Source organism: Pelophylax lessonae (assembly GCF_965119305.1).
Source record: "Pelophylax lessonae genome assembly, chromosome: 13".
NCBI lineage: Eukaryota > Metazoa > Chordata > Amphibia > Anura > Ranidae > Pelophylax > Pelophylax lessonae.
The window spans coordinates 173356871-173375435 of NC_138780.1; the positions used below are offsets into that span (position 1 = coordinate 173356871).

General features: G+C 42.9%; 1 protein-coding gene across 2 annotated transcripts in view; it reads right to left on the bottom strand.

Moving 5' to 3' along the window:
* Positions 1-400: 400 nt before the first annotated feature.
* The window catches only part of TRIM9 (tripartite motif containing 9), a 151844-nt gene continuing 133679 nt past the window's right edge, over positions 401-18565 (bottom strand). For both annotated transcript variants that reach the window (XM_082242663.1, XM_082242662.1), the window contains 3 exons: positions 4702-5005; positions 1193-1355; positions 401-481 (listed from right to left, as the gene is read on the bottom strand). In XM_082242663.1, coding sequence (XP_082098789.1) covers positions 416-481; positions 1193-1355; positions 4702-5005 — 533 coding nt within the window. In that variant the 3' untranslated portion in view covers positions 401-415. The remainder of the gene's footprint in view (positions 482-1192; positions 1356-4701; positions 5006-18565) is intronic.

Sequence of the window (18565 nt, forward strand, 5' to 3'; positions counted from 1 at the left end):
TTCTTTGTAGTCCAACCTAAAACTTTATGACGGGCTCCGCGGTCCTTTATGAAGATATCTGCTTTACTGCGAGGCCGTAAATAACTGACATTATGTTACAGTTTTGGGGGGTTCTCGGAGTTGTAGCAGCAGCATATAGACCAATGGTAACAGCGACAATGTCTATGTACAGTCGGGAGTTCACAGAAACAAGGAAAAGAATGAAATAAATAAACCTGACGACAATGACCAAAGCTGTCTGGGAGTCGGCTGGCCTGAGGTTTGAGGCTGATAAGGGAACACAGCACTGATAGAGAGCCAGACCTCATGGAAAACCTTGTGTTCCTTCCCAGAATCCTTTGCACATAAATATTTGCTGCGTTGGGAGTCCATGGTGATGATTGATTGGGGGAAAAAAAAAATCTCTGATACACTTTTAAGACTGTATGGAAGCTCGAGAGGTGTAGAATCCAGGAATAGGCAGACCAGTGTGGAGTGTCACCTAAAATAGGGAGGACAGAGCAAAATTTTATAAATGCACAGTATATCATTTGCCACATCTTTTATCCTTTACCAGGGGTAGGCAACCTTTGAGAGGCAGAGATCTACCTGGACAACATGAAAGAGATCAAAGATCACCGGGTTCAGCTCCCTTTTCTCTTTAAAGAAATTAACTAGCAAGAAAGGAGAGGAGGAGAAGATGGCTTTCAGCTTCTGCAGGGGGGAACTACAGGGGATCAGTCCCAGCAGTGCTGTATCTTGGCCTAGGCCAACAAGGCCCAGGCCTAGGGCAGCAAAAAGCTGATGGGGCTGCACTGATATGCTGCCCTGATGGGCACTGATATGTTGGACTGATGGGCACTAATAGACTGCACTGATGGCCACTGATGAGGCTGAACTAATAAGCTGCAGTCCCTATTCCATATAATCATTACGCTGATATGCCATTCTTTGCACTTTCCATTCCATATAGTCACAAATTTATAGGTCCTTCTTGCTATGCCTCCTTCCATATAATAGCTACTCCCATAGACCTTGTGTATGTTGGAAACTACTAAAATCAAACCTGAACAAGCGAATTTGTTGCTTTGTCATTCCTGGGCAAAGCACAGATGCAAATTTAAAATGAAACATATAAAAGAATGATGAAAGACTGCATAAATAACTCTACCATGAACCCGTTAATACAGGCTGTCCAAAGCATGAATCCTACCTGCACATTCCTGTTAAGACTGACAGCCGGAAATAGCATTCCCTCCATGCTCTCGAATGCCACAGGACCCTGCTGCTCTTCATTGATGGAGAAAGTCAAGGTCCTCCTGGTGAAGTCTAGAAGGACCCCAACTGTGGCACCTTTTGTGATTCCCCCTTCAGTCCTGTATGGAAGCACAAATACAGAATTACCCATTTTGTCAATGTTACCATGAGAGTTTACCTGACAATAAATATCAGTATAATTCCATAAGCGAATAGGAGTGAATTCAGGAACTTTGTGAGATACAAAAAAGCAATAGTTACTGTAATTTATAATGTATATTTAAAGTTGATGTTAACCCTAACTGAATGACATTTAGGCCCCCTTCACACGGGGCGGGTCTGTTTTGACGGACTCCACTTGCTCAGCGGGGATCGCTCCGTTGATCCCCGCTGAGCAGGCGAATGACTGGTCCGTCTCCGCTCACTGTGCAGAGACGGACCGGTCAGAGTCCCGCTCTCCTCTATGGGGGGGTCGGATGAAAACGGACAGTCTGTCTGTTTTCATCCGATCCCATCCGATCCGACCTGCTGGATGGATGGTGAACGTATCGCCATACGTCTGTTTTCAGCAGATCTTGTCGGATCGGATGCCAGACGGGTGACCACATAGAGGTCAATGGGTGGCATGATCAGGTCCGCCTGAAAAACGGACAGGCAGACCCGATTGGTCCCATCGTGTGAAAGGGACCTTAGTTTGCTAGAGCACCTTGTGTCATACACAACTGCCATTTTTTAAAAATGAATTACTTTTACTTTTTTTCTTCTTTTAACCCTTTCACTACCAGAGCTGTTTTTGCATTTTTTTTGTTTACATGTTTAAAAAAATCATTTTAGGCCTGAAAATTACCAGAAACCCCTAAAACCTTATATATCCACTTCCTGACCGTATAACTTACATATACGGCGGCAAAGTAGCCTCCTTGCGCTGGATCATGTGCCTAAGGGCTCTTTCACACGGTCCGCCTTGCAGTGCGGAGAGGGAGGTGTCACAGCTCCCGCTGCTCTCTATGGGGGATCGGATGAGAGCGGACTGCCTGTCCGCTCTCATCCGATCCGATACCCAGGACGGATGGAAAAAAGGGTTTCCATCCGTCCGGATTTCACGGACAGGATCGGATGCGGATGGCAGCGGGTGTCAGCGGACATGTCTCCGCTGACATCCGCTGCTCCATAGGGCTGAATGGGCATCCGATCAGATCCTCCTAAAAAACTGACAGGCGGATCAGATCGGAACGCCTGTGTGAAAGAGCCCTTATACGTGATCTGCGTGCTCGGGCAGGGTAGCGCTTGCGCGCTGGCATGGCTGTGCTGTAATTCGTCACAGCACATGCCGATCACCGGGTCAATGATTGACCGCCGGCACCCGCTGATCAGCCCTGATCATCCCCGAACACAGCTCTGTGAATGTAAACAACACAGAGCTGTATTCAGTGACAGGGGATCTCGTTGATAAGAAGGGAATGAAAACAACTAGATCCCCAGTAAAAGCAGCACACAGTACACACAAACACTTGTTAGGCACACATTTAACCCCTTGATCACCATAGATGTTAATCAATCATTCCAGCCCAGTTTTATTAGTACAGTCACAGTGCATAGCATGATTTACTGTAATAATGTCACTGGTGATGTCAGTGGCAGTCCGTCAGTCAGTCCCCCCCCCCCGTGTCAGTTAGTGTTACATTTTCCCACCGCACTATCGCAGTCCAATTATAAGTCGCTGATCACTGCCATTACTTGCATAACAAAAATAAATAAAAAATTCCAGTATATATCCCATAGTTTGTAGACACTATAACTTTCGCATAACCCAATCACTATACACTTATTGAATAATCACAGCTGCATTGAAGAGTACACAGAGAAGGTTGGCAGCAGGAGCTGTAAAAAAAAAAAAAAAAAAAAAAGCATTCTGGCAATGGTTATCAATAACATTACTCAGACGGAAATACAGAAAGTTACATTGAAACATAGTATCAAACATTGTATCAAACATTGTATCATTTATCAAACATTGTATCATTTATCAAACATTGTATCATTTATCAAACATTGTATCATTTGTATTTGTGTTTTTCATCTACAAATGAAAGGGATGAACTTCAATCTGCAAATAAACAGAGTTAAAGCAACCTTGACAAGTAGAAAAAAAAAAAATGTTTTTTTCCCTAAATAAATGTTTCTCTGTTTCCCAATTACTAATCATCACTAATTAACTCTATATTCTTCTTCTCCATTCAATTGTAATCTTTTTCTATTTTATTAACTAATAGTTCAACTTTTTTTCTGTTTTTCTTTGCTTTATTCATTAATATGTTTACACCTTTTACATATGTTTACACGTATCACACTGAAAAAAGTGCAAACTTGAAAAAAAAAAACAATTTATTTCATTTGTAAAAAACTTTACAATGCTTTGTACCGAAATCATAATTTTAGTGATTTAAACAGGACAAATTATAGAAAAAAATGCACTTTTTTTTATAAGCAGTAACACTATTTATGTTTAAACTAACACTGTTCAAAAAAATGGCTTTTGCATTGTTTTATTACGTTTAATTGTCTAAGAATTGTGAAAAAAAAATTATTGTTGCAGGACAATATTTACAAAAAGAAAGCCTTCGCCCTTAAAAAAAAACATGCATGTATTACATTGTTATGTTAAAGTGGAACTCCACCCAAAAGGGTAGGTTCTGCTTCAAGCACTCCCCCCCCCCCCCCCCAAATACAGTAAACCCCCCTCCATTGCGGGAGTTACGTTCCGGACCCAGCTGCGAAAAGTGAAAATCCGCGAAATAGAAAAACCCTATTAAAATGCATTGTAGGCGTGTTTTTTTTACTGTCACTGTACGTGTAAAAGCATTTTAAGGTCTTTAAACACACTTTTAAAACAATAGAAACTCATTTAAACACATAAAAGATACTGAGAGACATAGCAAGAGCTATGGAAAACACAAAAATATTTCATTTTTAATGATTTATATAGTAAAATAACATTACAAAAAAACGCAATATACTGGGACCGCAAAAACTGAACCGTGATGGAGCGGGGGTTTACTGTACGCCACATTTGACATATTTGGGGGAGCGGGACAGGTACCTAGTTTTGACAGGTACCTGCACCTACTTCTGCTCCAGCTGCCTAGGTGGCTCGAGCAGAACTTCTCCTCTCCCCCTCCCTTCTTGCAATCTTCTAGGACACATCACAGGTCCCAGAAGATTGCCCGACCAATGGGGAGGCGCTGCGCAGCTCGCGCATGCGCAGTGTGCACCCAGCTGTGAAGCCACACAAGCTGTCACACCCAGGTGACCACACTTGCAATGCCGGAGCCACAGAGAGGAGAAGGAGAGAAGCGAGGCTTCGGGCTGCCGCATGTGTCCCATGTCCTATAAATCAAGACAAGAGTATTACCTTTCTTTCAAAAAAAAAAAAAAAAAACCCTATGACAATAGAAGTTGGGTTACCTGTTTGTATGAGAGTTGTTGTGCATGAACCAGCTTCGGTTATTATCCACGTACATAGCCCATGCTTTGTCGTCCTTTCCCAGCATGACATCCTTCATCACCTCTATACGAGCCACGCCGAAGGCTGGGTCTGGGTGATTGTCGTACCGGTCAATGGTGAGTTCCCAATAGTGAACTCCCTTGGAGAAGCCTGTCTTGCCCAAGACCACCCTATCATCATAGCTGTTACATGTGACGGTTAGGTTGTCATTAGAGAAGATGATGTCAGAGTGAGCGGAACCAGGGTCAAATGCAAACCAAGCCACTGTCAAGGAAAACAATAAATGTTGTTAAGTTGATTAATCATCCTTCTGTAAACTACAGTGTAAAATGATTCAGCACTAATTTTCATATTTTTATACATGCAGCCATGCAAAACAGAGTGCAAATAAATAGCAGAATGGTTAAAATATAGATTGTGATCAATAATGACACAAAAGGCCTTCTTTTATACATTTTTTTCAATGTTCATGAAGTTTGAGGCTGGGTTCACACTTAACCACTTAAGCCCCGTAAGATTTTACCCCCTTCCTGACCAGGGTTTTTTTTGCGATTTTTTACTGCCTGATTTTAATGGACAATTGCGCGGTCGTGCGACGCTGTACCTAAACGAATTTGACGTCCTTTTTTTCTCACAAACAGAGCTTTCTTTTGGTGGTATTTGATCACCTGTGCAATTTTTTGATCATGCGCTATAAACAAAAAAAGAGCGTAAATTTTGCAAAAATAACAATATTTTTCACTTTTTTTTATATGAAATTCCCCAAAAAAATGTAAAAATAATTTTTTTTTAACATTTTAGGCCAATTTGTTTTATGCTACATATGTTTGGTAAAAAAAAAATGCAAAAAGCGCATTTTGATTGGTTTGTGCAAAAGTTATCGCGTTTACTAACAAATTGAAAGATTTATGTAATTTTTGGTATTTTTTTTTTAACGAGTAATTGCGGCGATCTGCAATTACAGGGGTTACCTGTATTGGAGAGGGAGGGGTTAAGTGTGTCCTAGGGGCGTGCTTCTAACTGTGATGGGACATGGCTACTAGTGTAAAAACAGAGATCAACGGTCCTACATAGTAGAACCGTCTGATCTCCATTTTTACACAGGGGAGAATGACAGGCGGCTTGTTTACATTAGCCGTCTGCCTTTCTCCCCTCCCGGCAAACGATCGCGAGTGACCGGTGGACATCGGGTCCGCCGGTCACACGCACTGACTTGTTAGGGAACGAGCCGGGGCAGGCGTGCGCCTCAGCGGGCGCGCGCTCGCCCGCTATTGGCTCACAAGCCAGTGACAGGCTAGTGACGTACCAGTATGTCACTTTGCCTGGCCGGGGCTGACCGGCGGTCGGCAAGTGGTTAATATGGATGTGGCTCACAGCAGGGGTCCGGTGCGTCCCTGTTCTTTGTTTCAGGGAGGAATCAGGCCTACATTTTTGCCAGAATTCGGACCTGAAACTGAGCCAAAAAAAAACACAGAACCCCAGTGCAATCCGCTCCGCAGCCGCCACGGAGGTGTGCGAGCCGGCTCCATTGAGAGCCAGGTACACTCTCCTGTCATGCGAATTGGAAGTGGTAGTGAACAAGCACGCTGTTGGCCGTGTGAAGCGCGTCTACCATTTCCATTCTGTTGTACCTTGTATCCAGATTTGTACAAATCAATTTTTGCTACTATCAAGTCATCGTTTTGGTGTGCGGCCACTTTCTCTTCATGCAAATTGGATGCAGGGAAATCTACATCCAATTCGCACTGGTGTGAACCCAGCCTTACAGATGGAAGCCCATAGTTGGGAGTGTGTTAGGATCTACTACTCTTCTTTCTGAGGACCATGCTCCTTTCACTTTTTTATTCTGCTACAAATCAAGGGTTACTTTTAGGGATCAGGTTGAGGTTAAACTGAAGGGATGCTTAGCTTGCTAATTCCTTTACACTTGCACCTCTCTGTTCAGCTGCCGGTAGTGAAAGAAGGAAACCCTGTGTAAATTCTAAGTCACTCCATTTTGAGCTTACAAGGTGCTGAGAACTCTTCTGCACCCATGTGACAAGGCTGGGCCAATCACTAGGTCCCAGAGCTGTCATGTGGAATAGGTCTCATGGCCCTCTATATCTGGATGTACCGGCAGTTGAATTGAGCGATGGTGGAGTGAAGGAAAGGTGGACATGTACTGCTAGAAAAGGGGGGCAATCAAGCAAATCTGTTTCTTTGATAAGCATAGGCAAAGCTCAGGTTTTCTTTAGTAGTAAAAAACGGTTAGTTTTGAATATGATAAAGAGAATTTTTCGTTCTTTGCCCAAAACTACATGCCAAGCTTACCACACTGAAAAATGACTACGCTGGGGTTTTGTTAACTTCCTAAAGGATCCAATACTTCAGAAGGGATGTGTTGGAGCTGCAGAGAGTCCAGAGAAGGGCAACTAAACTGATTAGGAGATTGGAGGACCTTAATTATGAAGAGCGTCTACAATCGCTTGATTTATTCTCCCTGGAAAAGAGACGCCTGAGGGGGGACATGATAGCAATTTACAAATATCTCAATGGTGATCTCAGCTTAGAAAAAAAGCTGTTCAATCGAAGGGATTGCACGAGGACTCGAGGGCATACAATGCGATTAGAGGAGAAGCGTTTTAACCTCAGGCAACGTGGGGGGTTCTTTACTGTTAGGGCTATAAGATTGTGGAATTCTCTACCACAAGAGGTGGTTTCTGCGGGAAGTATGGTGGCTTTCAAAAGACTCTTAGACGTACATCTCAAGGATCAGAACATTCAGGGCTATGTGAGATGATTACAGCCACACACACCTACACAGGTTGAACTGGATGGACTATTGTCTTTATTCAACCTCATCTACTATGTAACTATGTAATACAACATGTGAAATTAGACTTTTTGACACCACTTCATCCCAAAGATGTTTAGTGGGGGTTGACATCAGGGCTCCGGGGAGGCCAGTTGACTTCTCCACACGTCTTTATGGAGCTGGCTTTGTGCACAGGGGCACATCCATGCAGGCAAAGAAAGAAGAAGAAAAGAAGTACCTTGCCCGAACTGTTGCCAAAAGGTTGGACGCTCACAATTGTCCAAAAATGGATTGGTAATGCTGCATGAACAGTAAGTACCCTTCACTGGAAACAACTAAACTCCATTATTTTAGCAGGGTGGTTACATACTTTTGGCCAAATAGCATCTGTACTCTGGATTCTGTATACATGTTCAGGGTCAGTGATTAAGAATGCATTGAAGCCATGAGTTCAACATAAGTACCAACATTTTCAAATGGTCTAATGCAGGGTTTCTCAACCAGGGTTCCATAGAACCCTAGGGTTCCTCCTGAGGTTGCTAGGGGTTCCTTGAGCAATGAGTAATTTCTGCCTCTCAGGTAAGTTTCCACTGTCACCATTGATCTTTTTAGCTATCTGTAAGGGAGTAGTTCTTCTACTGGCGTAAGGGGCCCCTTTCACACCAGCGCACTGGTCTGCCTGTTTTTCAGGCGGACCTGATCGGACCAACTATTGTTCTCTATGGAGTGGAGGATGCCAGCGAACATGTGTCCTCTGACACGCGCCAGCATCCAATCAGGTCCACTAAAAACATCCATTCCAGCATCCTGCAGATCGGATCAGATGACAATCAGATCGAAATGGAAAAATAGTCTGTTTCCATCTGACCGCCCCATAGAGAACAGCGGGCTGTTTGCGTGCGATTTGCATAGAGGAGCAGACACAGACCTGTCATCTGCCTGCTTAGCGAGGACCAGTGGAGAGATCCCCCGCTGAGCAGGCAGATCCACTCAATGGATTCCGCTCCATCTGAAAGGGGCCTTATGGGCATTCTTCCCACTGACCATCACACTAATGGATCATGAGTTGTAGATAGAGTCATTTTAGCAGGGGTTCCCTGAGACCAGAAAGTTATTTCAAGAGTTCCTCTGTGTTGGAAAGATTGAGAAAGGCTGGTCTCATGTTAGGCCTTTATTTCTCCCATGACAGGATGGTTTTACCAGCTACAGTACAGAAATTAGGTGGAGCTGTGAACTCTATTTAAGCACAAAGATCTTGCTATCAGAGTCCGGAAATCAAAGATCTGAAATAACTTGGAATTGACTGACTATTTAACCACTTCCAGCCCAAGCCAATTCTGACACTTCGCTCCTACATGTAAAAAACAGATTTTTTTTTGCTGGAAAATTACTCAGAACCCCCAAACATTATATATATTTTTTAGTAAAGACCCTAGGGAATAAAATGGTGGTTGTTGCAACTTTTTATGTCACACAATATTTGTGCAGCAATTTTTAAAAAGAGATTTTTTTGGGGGGAAAAAAAAACTTTCATGAATTTAAAAAAAAAAAAAACCCACTAAAGTTAGCCCAATTTTTTTGTATAATGCGAAAGATGATGTTACACTGAGTGGATAGATACCTAACATGTCTCACTTTAAAATTGCGCACACTTGTGTGTGAAAATCTCTATAGACTAAGCTTTAACATTTTTTACAGGTTACCTGTTTAAAGTAATAGAGGAGGTCTTGTGCTATAATTATTGCCCTCGCTATAACATTCACGGTGATACCTCACATGTGTGGTTTGAACGCTGTTTACATATGTAAGCGACGTACCTATGCGTTCGCTTCTGCGTGCGAGCACATGGGGATGGGGGGCCATTTACTTTTTTTTTATTATTGTTTTTTTTTTTTAGTTTACACTTTCCCTTTAATTTCTTTTTTTTTTTTTTTGTTGATCACTTTTATTCCTATTACAATTAATTTAAACATCCCTTGGAATAGGGCATGACAGGTCCTCTTTACAGAGAGATCTGGGGTCATCTCTCCTCTGAGCTGGAAAGCTTTAAATAAAGAAAAAAAAAAAAAAGATCTCAGCCTCTCCAGCTAAAAACACAGCAGTGTTTACATCTGCCGGTGCCGGAAGTGACGTCATAACGTCGCGCCTGGCCTTCAAAGTCCTCAGTCAGCTCTATGGTAAACTTCTGCCACCGGCTGATTCATTCTCTGGCTCGCCAATTGTAGGTGCAAGCCAGTAGAAGCACCGCAGGGGGGCAGGAGGGCCTTCCCTTCCGCTTCCTGTGATAAACAATTAGGCCGCTATGATTGTTTTACTTTGCTGGCAGAAAAGAATGATATCTGAATGATGCCTGCAGCTCCACCTAAAGTCCAGGAGGTCATATGACACCCTACGGACAGAAATGGTTAAAAATCTGGAAATATTTAATAAGGATTGAGAATATAATTAACCATGAAAAAAGTGTAATAATCTACTATAACATAGCACCAAATGAAGACATCAAAGATCAGCATGCTAATAGTGCCAGCACTACATGCAAACCAAATGCAGTTCAGCTTTACATGCTTTGCTTTTTAGTCCATACAGTACCTGCCACCAGTTTTTTAATGTCAACTGTTGTGTTTCCATACGAACAGCGTGCAGAGTAGAAGAAAGGCACTCCTGGTTGGTTATCAACGAAGTAAAAAGTTGTATGATTGACAACACACAGATTCACTTCTTTATTTTTAAATTCAGATTGGTTGATATACAGAAGAACTCCAGGAAAAAATAATACACCCCTTAATTCACATTTATGTATCTTAAAATGCCAATTTTCACTTCTGCTTGACTGAAGCAAAAGCTGTATTTGTACCAAGCTGGCAATGCTAGTTACATCTGTTTTGCCATAAGAGTTTCTATTCTGCAGGCCGATGGGTAGTAGTTGATAGTGGGCTTGCAACTAAGGGAAGAGCGTCACCAGCATGTTAATGTTCACTAAAGGCCCGTACACACGTACCGATCGTCGGCATACAAACGTCGGTGGACGAAGGATCTGCCGATTGTACGCGTGTTAGTATGGTGCCTCCGACAGATGTCTGCGCACAATCCGCGGACAAAAGTCTTTCGTGCAAACATGAAAATATTTGTATGCCGACACCAGAACGGACGATTGTTCGCCTGTCAGTACACAATTCGGCCGACAGACCGCAGATTTGCAAGACTGGGCATGCTCAGAAAATAGAAAACACAGGGAAAGTTAACCATTACATGACATCACTTCTGCAGTCGGCGGACAAAATTCTTGTGCTGTCCTTGTGCTGTCTTTGCACTTTTCAGCAGACACCGACATCCCGGGGAGAAAAGAGGAACATTTGTAAGCCGACCATCGGTACGTGTGTACGGGGCTTAATAGTCCAAAATATGTTCACTAGGTAGGTCATAGACACAGAGCTTACAGAACTGCACAGCTGAATATAAAGTACGTACCCAAAATGTTATACTTCTTCCCTACTGATCCAATAACCATTAAATGCACACAATAAAAACCCAATAATAACCCTAAATCACCATTACATAATTATGTAAATCAATTATCCATAAATAATAGTTCTCTACCAGCTGCTGCGCCAATGCAATAAAAAATGATATTTGTCTTGTTATTCAGTACAATGCTATTATTGCTTTAGCCCCTAAAACCCACAACCAAATGAAATACCGTACAATCACACATTTTTTTCAAAATATTAAAAAGTCCATCAATTTGTCTAGTGAACATGTAAGTAATCCTCCTCTTTCAAACCGTCTTTCTATCAAGTGGTGTCTTCACCTTCACCCTGGTAGAACAAGCATTTGTCAAACATCTCCCAGCTCTATACAAATAGAAGGTCTCTTCATTTACTAAAACTGTACAGCGCAAAATCTGATGCAGCTGTGAATAGAAACCAATCAGCTTCCAGGTTTTATTGTCAAATCTTAATTGAATAAGCTGAAGTTAGAAGCTAATTGGCTACTATGCAGAGCTGCACCAGATTTTGCAGTCTTCAGTTTTAGTAAATCAACTCCTAAGCCTCTAGACTAGGGATCGACTGATATCGGTTTTTCGTTGCCGATACCGATACCAATATTTTGGCCATCGCATATCGGTATCGGCCGATATTTTGTACATCCTATGTCAGAGTCCGAGACTAGTCTTATATACATATATATATATATATACAGTATATATATATATATATATATATATATATATATATATATATATATATATATATATATATCGGCCCCGGAACTGGCCGATTTTGCAAATATTCCAAATATTGCTCATGTAAGGGTAAAATTATCTCACATAGCATGATTCCATTTACAAATGTTATTGAATATGCCACTCACAGATGTACAAATTAAAGATATAAGCAATTCCACATTAGCAAATCTGCTGGCAGATCAGTATCTCTCACCCACTTGCTGTAAGTGACACCCGGGTAATACCGCTCCGTTCGGCATCCACTCAATACTGCTCTGTCTCTCACCCGCTCCATCTCCCACCTACCCGATACTGATCCGTCTCTCACCCACTTGCTGTAAGTGACAACCGAGTGATACCACTCTGTCCAGCATACAATCTCGGAGGTCACGCGCGTGGTTACGCCCGGCGTGACCACGTGACCTCCCAGATTGTATGCCGGACGGAGCGGTATCACTCGGGTGTCATTTACGGCAAGTGAGTGAGTGATACTGATCTGTCAACAGATGTGGAATTGCTTATATCTTTAATTTGTACATACTGTATGTGAGTGGCATATTCAATAACATTTGTAAACGGAATTATGATATGTGACATCATTTTACCCTTACATGAGCAATATTTGGAATATCAGCAATATCGGCCAGTTCCGGGGCCATACACATATATCGGAAAAAGTCAATATCGGCCCTCCGATAATCAGCTTTGCCGATAATCGTTCAATCCCTAGTGTGGACTCTCTCCATTTACCTACATCACCAAGATTTCATAGAATCTTAGTGGTCCTCCAAAGGCTGCTATGGGTCACCTGAGATGTGGCTGGCTCACCTCCCATTTGATGGTGTCTGCCTAGTGTCCGGGCCAGCAACATGACGCAATTAATGACACAATCTTTTTAGCTGTCTGTAGGTTGTTATGGACCCCACCACCGACTGACCACCAAAGTAGGGGGCATTTTTTAGCATCTATGCAAATCTAGATGGTATGTCTCCCGTATGATCTGTCACTTGTTGGCGGATTCAGTAAAAATGTGATACATCTATCTGATATATGTATAAGCTGACTCTCACTCCGATGAGAAGCTATCCAAGACATTATTTTGTACCTCAAGACCCTTCCTTTTCCATTTGTAATGTTCTATTATTTTATTACAATTAAACATTTTTGAAAAAAAAAAAAAGAAAGAATAAAAACAATTAAAACACTCACATGTCCAGCAAAGCATTAATAAATTACATATAGCAAACAAACATCTTTCTACAAATAGCACAATGACCTCTGAAATGATCGATCTCCCTTCCAATGCCATAAGGTCATAAAGCACCAGCTGGAAATTGTACATTGCTTAACTGATCTGCCTGGTGAGAAAACTCTTCTTTGCTGCAATTAAGCAACATGTCCTGGTGCCCCCCCCCCCCCTGCCCCCAAGCCTGTGATTGGACAGTGAAGGAGCAGCAATACACTGATGAGGTCACAATCTTGCTTTTTCCTTCTTTCGACAAGTACCTTGCCAGCATACGTGCAGTACAACGGACTGACCCCCCAGTGCTGCCTCTGACCCTTCCAGACTGAGTTCCTCTATAGACAGGATTAAGTTACTTACATTTGCATGTAAAATGCATTTGATAATTTTAAAAGAATACATAACATCATTGATGGACTTAGAATTGGTTGAACAGTTGAAATCAGTGCATTTTATATAACCCTGATGCCCAACCTGTGGTCTTGGAGTCGCTTGTGGCCCTTTGACACTTGTTGTTCAGCTCCTTGGACCCTGCAGGCAGTAATCCGTTTTTTCTTGCCTAGGTGCTTGCTCAGGCCAGTGAAGGAAATATATTCTTTAGATTGGATTCTAGTAGTTAAAAGGTTTTCCTGACTTCTTTCACAATATCTTATTTTTCCTGTGCTGTCCATCACTTTTCTCTTTCAATGTTTTCGATTTTTGGAAATGGATCTTGCTGAGAGTAATTTTAGGGGGCTATAGAGAGCGCAAATATGAAATTATTGATTTGTAGAGGGGCTGTAAAAGCAGTGATTTCCAGCAGTCTCATATAATGAGCCTTCAGTCTATGACTGTCTCCTGGAGCATGTCCTTACAACCGAACCAACTTTTGTATCCCGCCCATTGTCTTAAAAACCTCCTAGCATACTCATAGTTTGTGACCATCTCATCTATTCTGCCCATTGTCTTTAGTAATCTCTTGCTGCATGCCCATAGTCTCTAACCATCTGGTGAATCCTGCCCATTGTCTATAATATTCTCCTGTAGCATGCCCATAGTCTATGACCATCTCATGTATCCTGCCCATTGTCTATGATATTCTTCTGTAGTATGTCCATAATCTCTGACTATCTCTTCTATCCTGCCCATTGTCTTTAGTAATCTCCTCCTGCATACCCATAGTCTGTGACCATCTCTTGTATCTTGCCCATTGTCTTTGATATTTTCCTTTAGCATGGCCATAGTCTGCGGCCATCTCATGTATCCTTCCCATTGTCTTGTATAATCTAATGTAGCATGCCCATAGTCTCTGACCATCTCTTCTATCCCGCCCATTGTCTTTGGCAATCCCCTGCTGCATGCCCATAGTCTCTGACCATCTCATGTATTCTGCCCATTGTCTATGATATTCTCCTGTAGTATGTCCATAGTCTGTGACCATCTCTTCTATCCTTCCCATTGTCTTTAGCAATCTCCTCCTGCATGCCCATAGTCTGTGACCATCTCATGTATCCTGCCTATTGTCTTTGATATTCTCCTGTAGCATGCCCATAGTTTCTGACCATCTCTTCTATCCTGCCCATTGTCTTTAGTAATCTCTTGCTGCATGCCCATTGTCTCTGACCATCTCTTGATTCCTGCCCATTGTCTTTAATATTCTCCTGTAGCAAGCCCATAGTCTCTCTGACCATCTCTTCTAATCTACCCATTGTCTTTAGTAATCTCCTGCTGCATGCCCTTTTTCCTCTGACCATCTCGTATCCCGCCCAGTGTCTTTGATATTCTTCTGTAGCATGCCTATAGTCTGTGAACATCTCTTGTATTCTGCCCATTGTCTTTGATGATCTCCTGTATCATGCCCATAGTCTCTGACCATCTCTTATATCCAGGGCATTTTATTTGATAATTTCCCTTTGCATGTCAGGAGTGTCTGACAATCTTCTGTAGCATTATATTTGCTAAACATTACGTGTGGCCTTTGGTTTTGTCAGGGACCACAGATGAGGCCCACTATATCAGGAAAGTTGCCAACAACAGATGTATAGAAGGCTCACCCGTGCCTTGTTCCATTATCGTTCCCTTAAGTTAGATATCAGGACCAGAACAGCCTATGGAAACATTTCTGATGCTCAGAGAACCAGAGATATAACTAATTTGGAAGACATTCGAAAGGGGTCTTTGAAGGATCTGACCAATTAGGGTATGAAGATGTATTTTACATAATACCTCTCAGTTTCCTCCACTATACCAATCTCACACAGCGGCCGGCTCGAGAAAATAATTCCAGCCTGGTCTGCATAGCATTACATTTATTTATAAGTCTCTGAATGCCTGGAATATAATTCAGACCAGCTTTGCACAAGCATTGCAGTGATTCAGGACATGAATAATGACAAATGTTCATCCAATGGCGTCGTAGTGATTACGTGTATATATCCTCTGAGGAGTATTTGCTGGCATAAGACTAATGGCATCCTATTATGAGACAGGGTATCTATAATCAATGTGATTAAAGATACTCAACAGAAGACAGGATGCAGAAGGCAGAGAAACATAGATCACAGCTGTATACCATTCAGACTGGCCTACAGAGTCCTGTGCCTCCTATAGATGATCTACAAATATCATCTGTATAGGTGTAGTCATGAAAAACTAGAAATATTTTAAAAGCCCAATCTAGGACTGAAATCAATGTGTATAAACACATATGCAGCAGCAGGCCCAGACTAGTTAGCTGGCAAGCTTGGCACCACAAGAATTGGTGAGAATTGTGTATAGAAAACCTGTACTAAAAAATGCTATTATATTGATCTAATGGCTTTAATTCTTTCTGGCTCGTCCCGCGGTCTGGCTCCCGCTGTGTTTAATCACAGCGGGAGCGCGGCTCCGTCAGCACGCGCCAAGTGCACATAATCACATAGATCTACGTGCCGCAGTAAATCTGCATGGGGCAGTCAGCAAGTGGTTAAAATGTAATACATTTTGTACATTTCATACCTTGTGGTTTGTGTCTTGGGTCCAGGGGCAGACTGGCAACTTTCAGCCCAGGGGGAAAGTACAAACCAGAGGCCCATGGTGCAGCGACTCGGCCTCCCTGCCACTCTCCCTCACCCCCCCCCCCTCCTCCCACTGTCCCAATGCTCCTCCTGACTCCCTATTCCAAGCTGAAGCCCTGCTCCAGATACTCTCTACTTACCGGCTGAGCTTGGGTTTCCAACCTAGCAAGCAGGGGGAGGTTGGGGGGAGCTGGGACAGCTCGGTTGGGCAGAAGAGTCTCCAGTGGGGCATGGAACCGGCCTCTGCTCAGACACAGTTTACAACACCTATGCTGGGGGGGGAGGCCTGTGCTTTTTCCTTGTCTTCAACCTGCACTCAGGAATCCTTAAGGCATGTCTGTGGCAGAAGCGGTGCAGCCTTTTAATGGGGCATCAGAGCAGCCCAGGGGGCAATTGCCCCCCTGCCCCTTGGCCCAGTCCTCCCCTGCTTGGGTCCCTTGGGCATTCTTCTTTTTTGTTTTCATCCATATCGGGACTAAGACACTTTCATATGCCTGCTCTCCTCTATGTAGATAAAAGCCTATGTGTGCATGGACACATAGGATACCATGCTGGGGAGTTTACTGGCTGCAGAAAAGACACCTGAAGCCAAAAACAGCCGCTGTAAAAATGTCCAGTGTGCATGAGGCCTAAGGGTCCAATCACACCTCATGCAGTGGAACTGCAATGGGCGGCTATTCCAGCGCAGTCCCACTACATGACAAGGCAATATGCCTTATCTCCCTATCTTCCCGGTTCACAATAGTGTGCGGCTGGTATGCGCCGAAAGAAAGTACTGCATGCAAGGCAATCCATTGAGTAACATCTTTGTGACATTTCAATAAAGCTCAGTTAAAAAGAAAAAAAAACAAGAAACAGTGCGATGCACCGAGATCAATGCATCGCCACGGCGTTGATCTCAGCCTTACCGCACCGCATTGCAATGCAGCGGCTGGTGTGCCCTAGGCCTTAGGTAAAAATAGGAACATACATATAAATATAGACATTTCCTTGGCTGGCATGGCGTTACGTGTTGTCACAAAAATTTACACCTTTTATGCATGGCAAATAAACAGAAAAGAATGGGCAGTAATTATCTTGTAACACTTATTGCTAATAAATTCTTAAGAATATCTGGGCCTTTGGCAGTGATTTCTGCGTTCATATATTACAATAATAATAAGAGGAAGAATACAGAATAAAGACATAAACTACACACATCAACAGCTTTGCCGCACGGCCTATTATTTCTTAGTAAGCTATTATTTACTATTACACACCACAGTCCCTCTTCCATCACGGCGGTGGCCAGACCTGACGGCCTGAGGTATGAGTAATGAGGGGGTGAGTGTTGCCATGGAAACTGCTCTAGGCCTCTATTCACACGCATTGCTGTTTAATGAATAGGCCTACCAGCCCTCTGCAGGCAAATGGAGATATATATGCTGGAGGCTGCTTTTCTACACATAAAAAAAAGCAAAAAAAAAAATGCTGATTTTGTCTCTCACCACAAAATCATTTTTCTTACAACTTACACCCCATAAGAAGTACATTTTAAAGAAAAACATAAAAACAAAATGCAATGTGCAATTCAGCACATACACATGCAGTTTGATTTTTTTTTTTATACTGCAAATGCAAAGATCTCACAGATCTCAATATTATAATAAAAAAATCTATGGATTATTGATATCAATAATAATAATAATCATCATCAAAGACATTATCAGATTAAAATAGACTGTTATGATATAGGATAATATTAACTGCTGCAACCATGACCTTTTAGTCACATTAAGTCCCCGTTCACATGCAGGCGACGCTACTTCCAGGGGCGACCTCCGAGGTCGCGGTGCGAGCAGCGCGCCGCGACCTCGTAGCGGCCGCCACGGACTTCATAACATTGAAGTCTATGGCGGTCGCCTCCTGGTCGCCCCAAAGAAGCTCCAGACCCTTTTTCTAAGTCGGAGCAACTTGTGTTGCTCCTATTAGAACGGGTCCGCAGCTTCCCTATGGAAGGCGACCTGCGGCGACCTGTGAGGCGACCAGGTCGCCTCACAGGTCGCCTTAGTGTGAACGGGGGCTTAAACTGCAATTGGCTCCAAAAACTAGGCAGTGAAGCTGTGTTTTCACTTAAAGCAGAACCCATAAATTTAACTGTTTTAAAAAACAGTTCTATTCAAGGCATGCGGGGAATGCTAACTGTCACTGGTTGTGCTGTCAACTGAACTGTCAAACCATCAAATGGCTGCTGTCATAACTGATCTCAAGTGCAGCACCATGGCAACTGCAGATCAAACAGAGGCCAAGATGGCAGCTTCCTTGGCTGAAATGGATAGGAGGGTTTAGTTCCCCTTGAAGGCTAGGTTCACACATATCCAGTGTGAATTTCCCCTCCGTTTTCACTGTGAATTTCCTAAGCAGGAATTTTAGATATGGTTCAGATGCAAAATATTGGAGCTGGCGGCCACCGGTGTCTTTAACATTAGCTGGTTGTAATGGAGCAGTCCGGGAAGCCGGCTGCCGCGTCCTGAACAACGGATCACTC